The 11,307-nt window shown below is 62.3% G+C and overlaps 2 protein-coding genes and 1 long non-coding RNA gene across 3 annotated transcripts; all 3 read right to left on the bottom strand.

Annotated features, from left to right (window-relative positions):
* Positions 1 to 529: 529 nt before the first annotated feature.
* On the bottom strand, positions 530 to 5,242 carry LOC139587165 (maestro heat-like repeat-containing protein family member 6). The gene is made up of 7 exons (XM_071421127.1): positions 5,066 to 5,242; positions 4,871 to 4,882; positions 2,331 to 2,453; positions 2,070 to 2,171; positions 1,597 to 1,699; positions 1,266 to 1,322; positions 530 to 986 (listed from the first exon to the last, which is right to left on the bottom strand). Exons 1-7 carry the CDS (start codon positions 5,240 to 5,242, stop codon positions 760 to 762), a joined length of 801 nt encoding a protein of 266 aa, XP_071277228.1. The 3' UTR covers positions 530 to 759.
* Positions 5,243 to 5,367: 125 nt separating this feature from the next.
* Positions 5,368 to 5,897, bottom strand: LOC139587166 (uncharacterized). Its single transcript, XR_011678248.1, has 3 exons — positions 5,826 to 5,897; positions 5,513 to 5,577; positions 5,368 to 5,398 (listed from the first exon to the last, which is right to left on the bottom strand). It is a non-coding gene; the product is annotated as an uncharacterized lncRNA (long non-coding RNA).
* A 2,764-nt stretch (positions 5,898 to 8,661) lies between these two features.
* Positions 8,662 to 10,344, bottom strand: LOC139587164 (maestro heat-like repeat-containing protein family member 6; the record flags this gene model as incomplete). Its single annotated transcript, XM_071421126.1, has 5 exons — positions 8,662 to 8,888; positions 9,168 to 9,224; positions 9,499 to 9,601; positions 9,974 to 10,075; positions 10,234 to 10,344. Coding segments are annotated over 5 exons (600 nt in total), but the record flags the coding sequence as incomplete, so codon positions are not given.
* Positions 10,345 to 11,307: the final 963 nt, after the last annotated feature.

The raw sequence follows: 11,307 nt of genomic DNA, 5'->3' as shown, positions 1-11,307 counted from the left end.
GGGAGGGGCAGGCCGGCCACCCACATGCAGGCCATGCCCTGCGTCAAAAGGACGGGCATTTTGTCCTTTTCATCCCTCCAGCCCAGAACCAGGCCTGACATCTCCTCCTCTGGAATGGAGCTTTTCCCGTTACAACGTCATCTCACGCTTGGCCAGTGCGTGAGATGAGGCTGCAATGACTTGTGATACTCCCTCCATGCCAAGCACAGCTCCATTGTGGCACAGCTTCCCATCCATTGACCAGTCCATTGTTTCCCTCAAGGGTCAAATTCCCACCAGTTAAACCATAAGGTTTCCTTCATTGTCTGTTCTTCATTATCTTGTTGACACGCACAACAGCGTGTGTCCAAATATGGCAGGGCCTTTGACACCACTTTGGTCCTGACACACAGGCTCCTTGTGCCACTGCTGGCCTCCAGTGTGCTCAGCAAGATCTGGAACTGCACAGTGCTCTGCAACTGCACCTTCAGCACAGGGACCTTTCCAGCCTGGCCTGCCCTTGTTCCTCTGGCTCTGTGCACAAAACACGGCGTGGCAGAGAACGGCAGCAGGGGCCTGTGTGTCCCAGGGCCCCGGATTTGCTTCACCTCCACAGGCATGCGGGCAAAGTGAAGAAGCCAAACTGTTTATTCACGGAAGGCCAAGCAAAGGGAGGAGTGGTGAGGGAAGAAAGGGGACGGGCAGGGTCTGAGGGCTGGGGAGGCACGCAGTTGTCAACAGGCAGGGAGAAGGCAGGAGCTATGGCAACTTCCCACAGGCTCAGCTGTGCCAATCATCAGCTGTGCCTGAAGCTCCAGCTGGTCTCTCCTGGTCTCTTCTGGTCTCTCCAGGTGATCTCCTCTTCCATGGTGTCTTCAGGCCTTTTAGCAGCAATGGTTCTTCTGAGCCGCCAGATAAACGGAGTTCTGCAGATCTCTCCATGATTCTCTGCTGAAGCGCTATGTTCCTTTGGGAAGGGCTGTCATCTCTTCTCAGGCCTTGAAGGGCTGCAAGAGACATGAGCAGAGCCACGGTCAGAGGCTGGATCTGCAGGTAGCCAAGGAGGCCTTCCTGCCAGGGCCATAGCTCCTAACTCTGGCCATGGACAGGAGGCAGCAGGAGACAATGGGATGGGTTAGAAGGTGCTGGCCACCAATCTCCCCTGCGCGTCTCCCTGAGATCTCTCTGTGCTTGTCCACACAGGGAGCGAAGCCTGCCGCAGCCAGGCCAGGATTTGCAGTTCCCCCAGCGGCAGCCCCCGCTGTCAGCCCGCTGCCCGCACTCACCCTCATTGAGGAGCTGGAGCTCTTCCTTGCGGCCCCTCATGACCATCCCGGCCATCCCTGCCAAAACAGAGCCTGTCACGGCCCCAGCGGCGCAGCTCCCTGCCAGCGCCGCTGCCGGCGCCGCGGCCACACGGGCTGCTGGCCCGGCAGGGCTCAGCCGGGGCCCTTGCCGCACGCTGCCACCCCAGGGCGCGGCTCCCAGAGGGCGGCAGCAGCCCCCAGCCCGGCCGGGGCTCCACGGCGCCGGGCCCGGCCGGCGCTGCCGGGGCAGCAGGCGGGGCCGGGGCCGAGCTGCGGCGGCCCGGGGAGGGAGCCCGGGCTCGGCACTCACCGATGATCCTGACGGCCGCCTCTCGCAGGGGCTCCTGTGGGCTCTGCAGGTAGCGCAAGGCCCCGCGCAGGTGCTCGGCCGCTCGGCTCCTGTCCTCTGCCAGCTGCAGAGAGCGGCAGGAGGGAAGCGTTGGCGCGGGCTCAGCCCCTGGGCCGGGCGCTGCCTGCGCCCAGCCCCGGCCTCCCCTGCCCGCACCGCCCTGAGGCGTGGCCACAGCAGCCGCTGGCCAAGGGCTCCCGAGGGGAGGGGGCAGAGGGACGGCTGCTGCCCGGGGAGCCGCCGTGCCGCCCCGCAGCCCCGCCGGGCCGGGGCTCCATGGGCACCCGCCTCGGGCCCACGGGAGCCTGGAGAAGAGCCCGCGCGGCCTCTGCCTGCAGCAGCGGCCAGGGGCACAGCTGCCCGGCCCCGCACCCTGAGCACCGCCCTCAGGGGCCTTCTCCAGCCTCAGCCTGGGCCTTCCAGGCCCTCCTTACCAGCACCTCGCTGAACTTTGACAGCTGCCCCTTCTTCACCAGCTGCTTCAGCTTCCTCCTCTTCAGGAACTTGGCCACACCAAGCAGCGTTTCCCGAGAGGCCTGCAGGGCACCAGACACCCACAGATGGCCCCACGGGCCAAGGCACAGGACCCACATCCCTGTGCCAAGGCCTGCACCAGGCTGCACTCCTGGAGGTGCCAGGGCAGGAGGCAGCCCAGCCCCCTCCCCAAGATCCACCAGCATCACACAAAACCTCACCTTTGCCACACACCGCTTCTCATCATGGCACTGGAAGAAGAGTGGAAGGAGGCTTTGGCTCAAAACCTTCGCAAGGGGCTTTCTTCCCTCCTCCACTACCGACTCCATCACCCTGAAGAAGAGCTCAAGGGAGAGCACTTGCACATAGCTGTTGTCCTGGAGGAATGCAAGAGGATCAGGCCTTTACACCAAATACTCCACGCTCACCTGGCCAAAGTTTCTGGGCAGCAGCCAGTGCCCCCAGCTGGGCACACAGAGCCTTACGTGGTCAAAGAGCAGCAGCAGTGCCTCAGCCAGCTTGGGGGCAGTGGTGCTGGATACCAGCATGTCTGCCTGGAGCACATTTGTCAACACATGCATGGACATGCTGACCACCTTTCCATCGGCCTCACCCAGCAGCTCCAGAAGGCTCTCAGAAAGGCTGCACATTCTCCTGGCCTGCGTGGAACACAAGGCTGCGCTGCAAAGCCATGGACGGCTGCACCGCCAACACCGCCCTGGCACTGCAAGCCCACCCTGCTGCTGCTGCTGCTGCTGCTGCTGCTGCTGCTGCAGGGCCCACAGGCCAAAGGCCTGAGCCAAAGCACTGGGGCAGCTGAGGCAGGAGAGCTGGGAGCAGCTGCCTCAGCTCCTGAAGCCCTGCACGCCCAAGGGGCTGCTTTGCACAGCGCAGCTTCAGCCGCAGCCCCCTTCTCACCATCCAGGGCTCCCTGCTGAGCACCACCAGGCCTCTGAGCGCCAGGCGCCGCCGCTCCCTGCACTCCATCTGCAGGCAACTTGACATCATCTTCACAACAGTGCCAGCACATTTCCTCAAGTGCAGGCACTCGAGGACCTGAAAGGCACGGGGCAGTGACAGGGGAACCATCCAGCAGGAGCCCAGAACCCCACAGGGCCGGGCCCAGGCAGCAGCACAGGGCGTGGCCACTGGCCCAGGCAGCTGTGGCTCTGAGAGGCCAGAGAGCTGCGAGGCAGCTCAGCCAGGCACTGCTGGCCACCAGGCTCACCTCCACAAGGAATGCCAGCAAGGGCAGATCCCAGCTTGGCTTTTCACTGCTGAGCAGCAGGAGAAGGCGATATGCCACATGCGAACACAGTGGGCTCAAGTCATAACGCATCTCCCTGGCAGGGGGAACAAAGGCACCGAGAGCCTGAGGTGGGGGACAAACCTCTCCCAGAACTGACTCCCAGAGGCCTGCTCTTTCCCCAGCATCCCTGCAGGGGATGTGGCCGCTCTGGGAGGCGGCCCCTTCTGGGCACTCTCCTCTCCCAGGCTTTTTCAGCCTCCTTGGCCGTCCCTCAGTGACGAGCCTCTGTGGCCCATGACCACAGGGACTGCCTGGAGCACAGGGCACAAATGCCGGGGACAGCGGGGACAAGGGGGTCTCACCTGGCCAGCAGAGCCATGGCATAGTGCTGGCTGTCAGCACACAGCAGCGTCTCCCAGGCACACTTGCGCTCCATAGACATCACCACGTGCTCACACCGCAGTCGGCAGAGCAGAACCTTCATGGCCTGCACTGCAAACCTGTGTGCAGAGCAAAGCCCAGGTCACACTAGGAGCGCTGGCGCTGGCCACAAGGGCATGGCAAGGACAGGAGGACTGGCACCTGTTAAGCGTGATGGGAAGGCGCTGCTCCTCCTGGCACGCTCCCCAGAAGCTATCAACTTCCTCTGCTGGCGGCTGCTGCGTAGTGATGACAATATGGAAGAGCAGTGCCAGAAACAGTTGCTCAGAATAAGGGATCATGGCCTTGAGCAACCCAGGCACCTGCACAGTCACCAGAGCTGCCTGCAAAAGAAGCAGCCAGAGACAGCGCTCAGTGCCAAGGTGTCCATGGGGCAGGGCCCAAGGGCAGATGCAGGAGGAGCAGCGGGCCTGGTGCCCCCTGAGCCTGCCCCTAGCTCAGCTTTCAGCCCAGTGACTCCGGCACTGAGAGCACTGAGAGCTACTGCAGAGGCCACCTGGCGGCCCTGAGCATGGGCCCAGAAACTCACAGCCAGGGCAAAAACGTCCCTGTCGTCCCCAGCAGAGGCGCATGCGCTGTGCAGTGGCCAATCCTCCATTACACGGAGCAGTGTTGGCAGCACTTTCTGCATTGTTACTCCTGACGAGCCAATGCTTCTCCATATCCTCGCAGCAGCTCTGTGGGATCAGATCTCTGTGTCAGGGGCATCTCAGTCACAGTACCGTGCCCTGTGCAGCTGTGCGAGTGCAGGTGAAAGAGCCCCGGTGCCCTGGGGGGCAGGGGGGAGCATTGGCAGCAGGCTCGGGAAACAGAGGGGCCCGAGGCTCCTGGACCTCTCTGCCTGTCCGGCAGACCCCGGCTGCGCAGGCTGCGCAGGGCCACGGGCCCTAAAGGCTGCTGAGCCCTGAGCTCTCCAGGCACGTGGGCCCCGTACCTGTCACATGTTGGGGCACAGCGCAGGAGGGTCAGCACCACGTCGGCAGGGTGCTCTTCAGCCAGCCTCACAATGTGGCTGTGCAGCCTGGCATCCACAGTGCCATGGGACAGTAGAGCCTGGTGGATGTTTCTTACCATGGCCGGCACCTGGAGGAGGCATGGGGGAGATTTGGAGTGCTGTCCAAGGGAGCAACTTGCCCAGCTTCCCCCAAGAAGTGCTTCCCTTCCCGCCACACTCTGCTGGCCTCAAAGGCTGAGGGGCCCAGGGACCATGGCTTGAGGGGACACACCATCCTGGCAGGCCTCCAGGCCCGGCCCCAGGCTGCTTACCTGCTCCTGAGAAGGAGCAGCACTGTCCTCCAAAAGATCCTTCGTGGCAGCATGAATCCCAGTGAGAGTGGGCCCGCTGCCAGTATTTGAGATGTCCTCAGTCTCGGCGGTGTTGCTGTTTGTCACGGCCACATCCTCACTTGCTGCCTCGTCTGCCTTTGCCCTGTCCTCGTTCATTGCAGCCCCAGAGTCTGCTGAGCGCTCAGCCCAATCTGGGTTGACATCAGGCTCTGCCTGGAGCTCGGTCAGCCCCGAGGCAGGCTGGGCTGTGCCCTCAGCTGCTGTGGGGCCCACCTTTCTAGGTCGTCGAATGCGCAGCAATTTCCCAAACATCTGCAGGAGAATAAAGGGCAGGGAAGCCAGGCATGCTCCGTGGCATGCTCCAAGCGTGCTGCTGGGCTCAGCAGGGACAGCAGGCCCAGCCCAGCCGGGGGTAACTGCAGGTACCTTCAGGGTTTTGAGCAAGCGGCTGCGGCCGGCTTCCTGCTCTTGTGTCTTCTCCAGGGCTGCACCTGGCAAAGAGCGAGCGCAGCCAGAGCTGAGGGGCTGCGGGAGAGGCCGGAGAACACAGCCCAGCCCGGCGCTCCCCAGGCAGGGAGAGCCCCGGCATGACCCAGGCGAAGGAGCGCGGCCATTGTGGGCTGTCTGCTCTGCCCCTCGTCCATCCTGTCCATGGGCATGTCCCCAGGGCATGGGATGGGATGGCATGGGGCCATGCTGGCTGTAGCCATCAGCCCTATGGCCCAGCTCTGCTACTCACCATCCTGCAGCGTCTGGATCTGCTCCGGGTCTTCAGGCTCTTGTGCTGGGGCGGCTCCAGGCCTTCTCTTTTTTTCCCCCCTGAACACTTTCAACAAGCCGGGCAATCTGGCTGCCATGCCAGAGTCTATTCTTGAGGGTGCCTTCAAGAGAGATGCCTCAGGATATCACCAAGTCAACAACTGCGCTTGTGCCTTCAAGGCACCTGTGACAGACAAGCCTCAGGAAGGCTGCAGGACAGCAAGTCCTGCACTCTGCTCTTGAGGGCTCCTGCCACAATGACAGGAGACTCCTCCTAAGCCATTCAGGTGACCAAATCCCACCGTCTGGACTTGATGGCGCTGGCCGCAGGAATGGCAGACGCCTCGGAAAAGCTCCGAGTCACAGAGTCCCGCAGGCTGGCCTCGAGCTCAGGTGCGGGAATGACGCTGCGGAAAAGCTCCGGCTGAGACGGGAAGGAGCGAGCTGTGCGGGGGCTCCTCACGGCACCGCTCTGTCCCCTTCTGTCCCGTCGCCTGTTCCGAGCACCCGGGCAAGCTTCTATTTCCCACGTGTCACAAAGGGCCCTTGGTCACCGGCTTCCATTCCATGCAACGCCGACCCTGCTGCAGCGTACCAGCCAGGGCCCTTGCACACACTGCCGCCTGCCCCGGGGCCGCCCCCAGCCCGGCCAAAGTGGCCCAGGCTGGAAGCAATCCCTGCGCCCACGTGTCTCAGGCAGCCCCACAGGATCTCTTGCAACTGCTCCAAACATCAGCAAATGCTGCCCTGCTCTGTGGGCTCGGGCCAGTTCAGAATCCTCACTTCAGGAAAGCTTTACTTCCCATTGCTCAACTCAAGCACTTGCAAAAGTTGCAAACTTCTCCAATGAATAGCCACGAGAATGGGAATGCTTTGGAAGTTTCTTCCCTTCTCAAAGCAGCAACTCCTTTGCCTTAACATCATCCACTGCAAGTCACTTGACCAAACATAACACTACACAGAGCCAAAAAGAAGGCCATTCTTTGATTGGCAAGTGCTTTTCCAAGAAGGGATGATCATCTCCTCATTCTCTTAAAGGAATAAAAGCTCTCAAGAAATGAAAGACCACTCAGCGTTACAAGAGTAACCCAAACAAATGAGTAGATGGCAAAAGGGCTAATCCTCCCCCAGTACAGATATCTAAGTGGCCAAGAAAGTACAGCTCTCCCCTCTTGTTCCCTGCAGGAGAAACAGGACCAGGAAAAGAAATAGTCACAGAGATTTTTTTCTGCCCTCCAGAACCAAAGCTGTGCCAAAGCACAGATGCTGCCTTCAAAGGGACTCAAATTCAAGCCCAGACCTCTCACCTTCCAGAAAACTCCTTCCCCAAAACCCACCCCCCCAAACACCCCCACAGAAGCCCTCAACACCCCGCCAGGACCCCCAGCTCTGCCCGTCCCTCCGCAGAGCTTTCCCAGCCTCCAGCAGGGCCCCTGCTTCCCTGCACCTGCCGTGGGATGGCACTCAGGAGGATCTGCTCCAAGGCCTTCCCTGGCTTGGAGCAAAGCCAGCCTGCCAGGCCTATGGTTCCTGGGTCATCCTTGCCAGCCAGCCTTCCCGTGCACGGCTCTTCCATGGGCACATCTGCGCTCAGCTCGCACTTCTCCACTCTGGCAGGCCTGCTGGGAAAGGATCCAGAGCAGCCTGGCAAGCTCTTTCTCCAGCTCCTTCTTCACTCTTGGGGGAGCTAGAACATCCCACAGGAAAGACACTGCTGCCACAAGAACTGGGTGGCATCAGGCAACTCTGGGGAGACCCCTCAGCACTGCTGTATCCTGAGGGAACGCTGCTGGCCATCCCCTGTGCGTATCCGCAAAAGCTTCAAATCAGCTGCCTCAGCTTCCAGGGCCTCTCTTGGCCAGCATCCTGATGTGGATGCAGGGCTGCTGCCAGGCGCCGCTGGCACCCAGCGGGACAGGACCGGCTGTCTCGTGTCCACGCAGCAGCCCTGACACACAGCCAGGGCCATGCCGAAAGCAGACAAACGCTCCCGGCTCAGCAGAGAGGAGCAAGGAGCACCGGGCTGCTCTCAGCCTATCGCAGCATGCTGCTCCAGTGGGAGGGGCAGGCCGGCCACCCACATGCAGGCCATGCCCTGCGTCAAAAGGACGGGCATTTTGTCCTTTTCATCCCTCCAGCCCAGAACCAGGCCTGACATCTCCTCCTCTGGAATGGAGCTTTTCCCGTTACAACGTCATCTCACGCTTGGCCAGTGCGTGAGATGAGGCTGCAATGACTTGTGATACTCCCTCCATGCCAAGCACAGCTCCATTGTGGCACAGCTTCCCATCCATTGACCAGTCCATTGTTTCCCTCAAGGGTCAAATTCCCACCAGTTAAACCATAAGGTTTCCTTCATTGTCTGTTCTTCATTATCTTGTTGACACGCACAACAGCGTGTGTCCAAATATGGCAGGGCCTTTGACACCACTTTGGTCCTGACACACAGGCTCCTTGTGCCACTGCTGGCCTCCAGTGTGCTCAGCAAGATCTGGAACTGCACAGTGCTCTGCAACTGCACCTTCAGCACAGGGACCTTTCCAGCCTGGCCTGCCCTTGTTCCTCTGGCTCTGTGCACAAAACACGGCGTGGCAGAGAACGGCAGCAGGGGCCTGTGTGTCCCAGGGCCCCGGATTTGCTTCACCTCCACAGGCATGCGGGCAAAGTGAAGAAGCCAAACTGTTTATTCACGGAAGGCCAAGCAAAGGGAGGAGTGGTGAGGGAAGAAAGGGGACGGGCAGGGTCTGAGGGCTGGGGAGGCACGCAGTTGTCAACAGGCAGGGAGAAGGCAGGAGCTATGGCAACTTCCCACAGGCTCAGCTGTGCCAATCATCAGCTGTGCCTGAAGCTCCAGCTGGTCTCTCCTGGTCTCTTCTGGTCTCTCCAGGTGATCTCCTCTTCCATGGTGTCTTTAGGCCTTTTAGCAGCAATGGTTCTTCTGAGCCGCCAGATAAACGGAGTTCTGCAGATCTCTCCATGATTCTCTGCTGAAGCGCTATGTTCCTTTGGGAAGGGCTGTCATCTCTTCTCAGGCCTTGAAGGGCTGCAAGAGACATGAGCAGAGCCACAGTCACAGCCTGGATCTGCAGGTAGCCAAGGAGGCCTTCCTGCCAGGGCCATAGCTCCTAACTCTGGCCATGGACAGGAGGCAGCAGGAGACAATGAGATGGGTTAGAAGGTGCTGGCCACCAATCTCCCCTGCGCGTCTCCCTGAGATCTCTCTGTGCTTGTCCACACAGGGAGCGAAGCCTGCCGCAGCCAGGCCAGGATTTGCAGTTCCCCCAGCGGCAGCCCCCGCTGTCAGCCCGCTGCCCGCACTCACCCTCATTGAGGAGCTGGAGCTCTTCCTTGCGGCCCCTCATGACCATCCCGGCCATCCCTGCCAAAACAGAGCCTGTCACGGCCCCAGCGGCGCAGCTCCCTGCCAGCGCCGCTGCCGGCGCCGCGGCCACACGGGCTGCTGGCCCGGCAGGGCTCAGCCGGGGCCCTTGCCGCACGCTGCCACCCCAGGGCGCGGCTCCCAGAGGGCGGCAGCAGCCCCCAGCCCGGCCGGGGCTCCACGGCGCCGGGCCCGGCCGGCGCTGCCGGGGCAGCAGGCGGGGCCGGGGCCGAGCTGCGGCGGCCCGGGGAGGGAGCCCGGGCTCGGCACTCACCGATGATCCTGACGGCCGCCTCTCGCAGGGGCTCCTGTGGGCTCTGCAGGTAGCGCAAGGCCCCGCGCAGGTGCTCGGCCGCTCGGCTCCTGTCCTCTGCCAGCTGCAGAGAGCGGCAGGAGGGAAGCGTTGGCGCGGGCTCAGCCCCCTGGGCCGGGCGCTGCTGCGCCCAGCCCCCGGCCTCCCCTGCCCGCACCGCCCTGAGGCGTGGCCACAGCAGCCGCTGGCCAAGGGCTCCCGAGGGGAGGGGGCAGAGGGACGGCTGCTGCCCGGGGAGCCGCCGTGCCGCCCCGCAGCCCCGCCGGGCCGGGGCTCCATGGGCACCCGCCTCGGGCCCACGGGAGCCTGGAGAAGAGCCCGCGCGGCCTCTGCCTGCAGCAGCGGCCAGGGGCACAGCTTGCCCGGCCCCGCACCCTGAGCACCGCCCTCAGGGGCCTTCTCCAGCCTCAGCCTGGGCCTTCCAGGCCCTCCTTACCAGCACCTCGCTGAACTTTGACAGCTGCCCCTTCTTCACCAGCTGCTTCAGCTTCCTCCTCTTCAGGAACTTGGCCACACCAAGCAGCGTTTCCCGAGAGGCCTGCAGGGCACCAGACACCCACAGATGGCCCCACGGGCCAAGGCACAGGACCCACATCCCTGTGCCAAGGCCTGCACCAGGCTGCACTCCTGGAGGTGCCAGGGCAGAGGCAGCCCAGCCCCCTCCCCAAGATCCACCAGCATCACACAAAACCTCACCTTTGCCACACACCGCTTCTCATCATGGCACTGGAAGAAGAGTGGAAGGAGGCTTTGGCTCAAAACCTTCGCAAGGGGCTTTCTTCCTCCTCCACTACCGACTCCATCACCCTGAAGAAGAGCTCAAGGGAGAGCACTTGCACATAGCTGTTGTCCTGGAGGAATGCAAGAGGATCAGGCCTTTACACCAAATACTCCACGCTCACCTGGCCAAAGTTTCTGGGCAGCAGCCAGTGCCCCCAGCTGGGCACACAGAGCCTTACGTGGTCAAAGAGCAGCAGCAGTGCCTCAGCCAGCTTGGGGGCAGTGGTGCTGGATACCAGCATGTCTGCCTGGAGCACATTTGTCAACACATGCATGGACATGCTGACCACCTTTCCATCGGCCTCACCCAGCAGCTCCAGAAGGCTCTCAGAAAGGCTGCACATTCTCCTGAGCCTGCGTGGAACACAAGGCTGCGCTGCAAAGCCATGGACGCTGCACCGCCAACACCGCCCTGGCACTGCAAGCCCACCCTGCTGCTGCTGCTGCTGCTGCTGCTGCTGCTGCTGCAGGGCCCACAGGCCAAAGGCCTGAGCCAAAGCACTGGGGCAGCTGAGGCAGGAGAGCTGGGAGCAGCTGCCTCAGCTCCTGAAGCCCTGCACGCCCAAGGGGCTGCTTTGCACAGCGCAGCTTCAGCCGCAGCCCCCTTCTCACCATCCAGGGCTCCCTGCTGAGCACCACCAGGCCTCTGAGCGCCAGGCGCCGCCGCTCCCTGCACTCCATCTGCAGGCAACTTGACATCATCTCACAACAGTGCCAGCACATTTCCTCAAGTGCAGGCACTCGAGGACCTGAAAGGCACGGGGCAGTGACAGGGGAACCATCCAGCAGGAGCCCAGAACCCCACAGGGCCGGGCCCAGGCAGCAGCACAGGGCGTGGCCACTGGCCCAGGCAGCTGTGGCTCTGAGAGGCCAGAGAGCTGCGAGGCAGCTCAGCCAGGCACTGCTGGCCACCAGGCTCACCTCCACAAGGAATGCCAGCAAGGGCAGATCCCAGCTTGGCTTTTTCACTGCTGAGCAGCAGGAGAAGGC

The sequence above is a fragment of the Agelaius tricolor genome, unplaced genomic scaffold, assembly GCF_023055355.1.
Source record: "Agelaius tricolor isolate 1412-34295 unplaced genomic scaffold, bAgeTri1.0.p SCAF_188, whole genome shotgun sequence".
In the NCBI taxonomy this organism is placed as follows: Eukaryota; Metazoa; Chordata; class Aves; order Passeriformes; family Icteridae; genus Agelaius; species Agelaius tricolor.
This window is presented reverse-complemented; position numbering and strand designations above follow the sequence as displayed.

Excerpts from the sequence above, each read along its gene's own strand:
- LOC139587165 (XM_071421127.1), bottom strand. The coding sequence starts at position 5,242 with ATGAACGAGGACAGGGCAAAGGCAGACGAGGCAGCAAGTGAGGATGTG. Across the intron at positions 2,172-2,330 it reads AGAAGCGGTGTGTGGCAAAG|GCCTCTCGGGAAACGCTGCT; the intron begins GTGAGGTTTTGT and ends GGTGCCCTGCAG. Across the intron at positions 1,700-2,069 it reads CAAAGTTCAGCGAGGTGCTG|CTGGCAGAGGACAGGAGCCG; the intron begins GTAAGGAGGGCC and ends CGCTCTCTGCAG.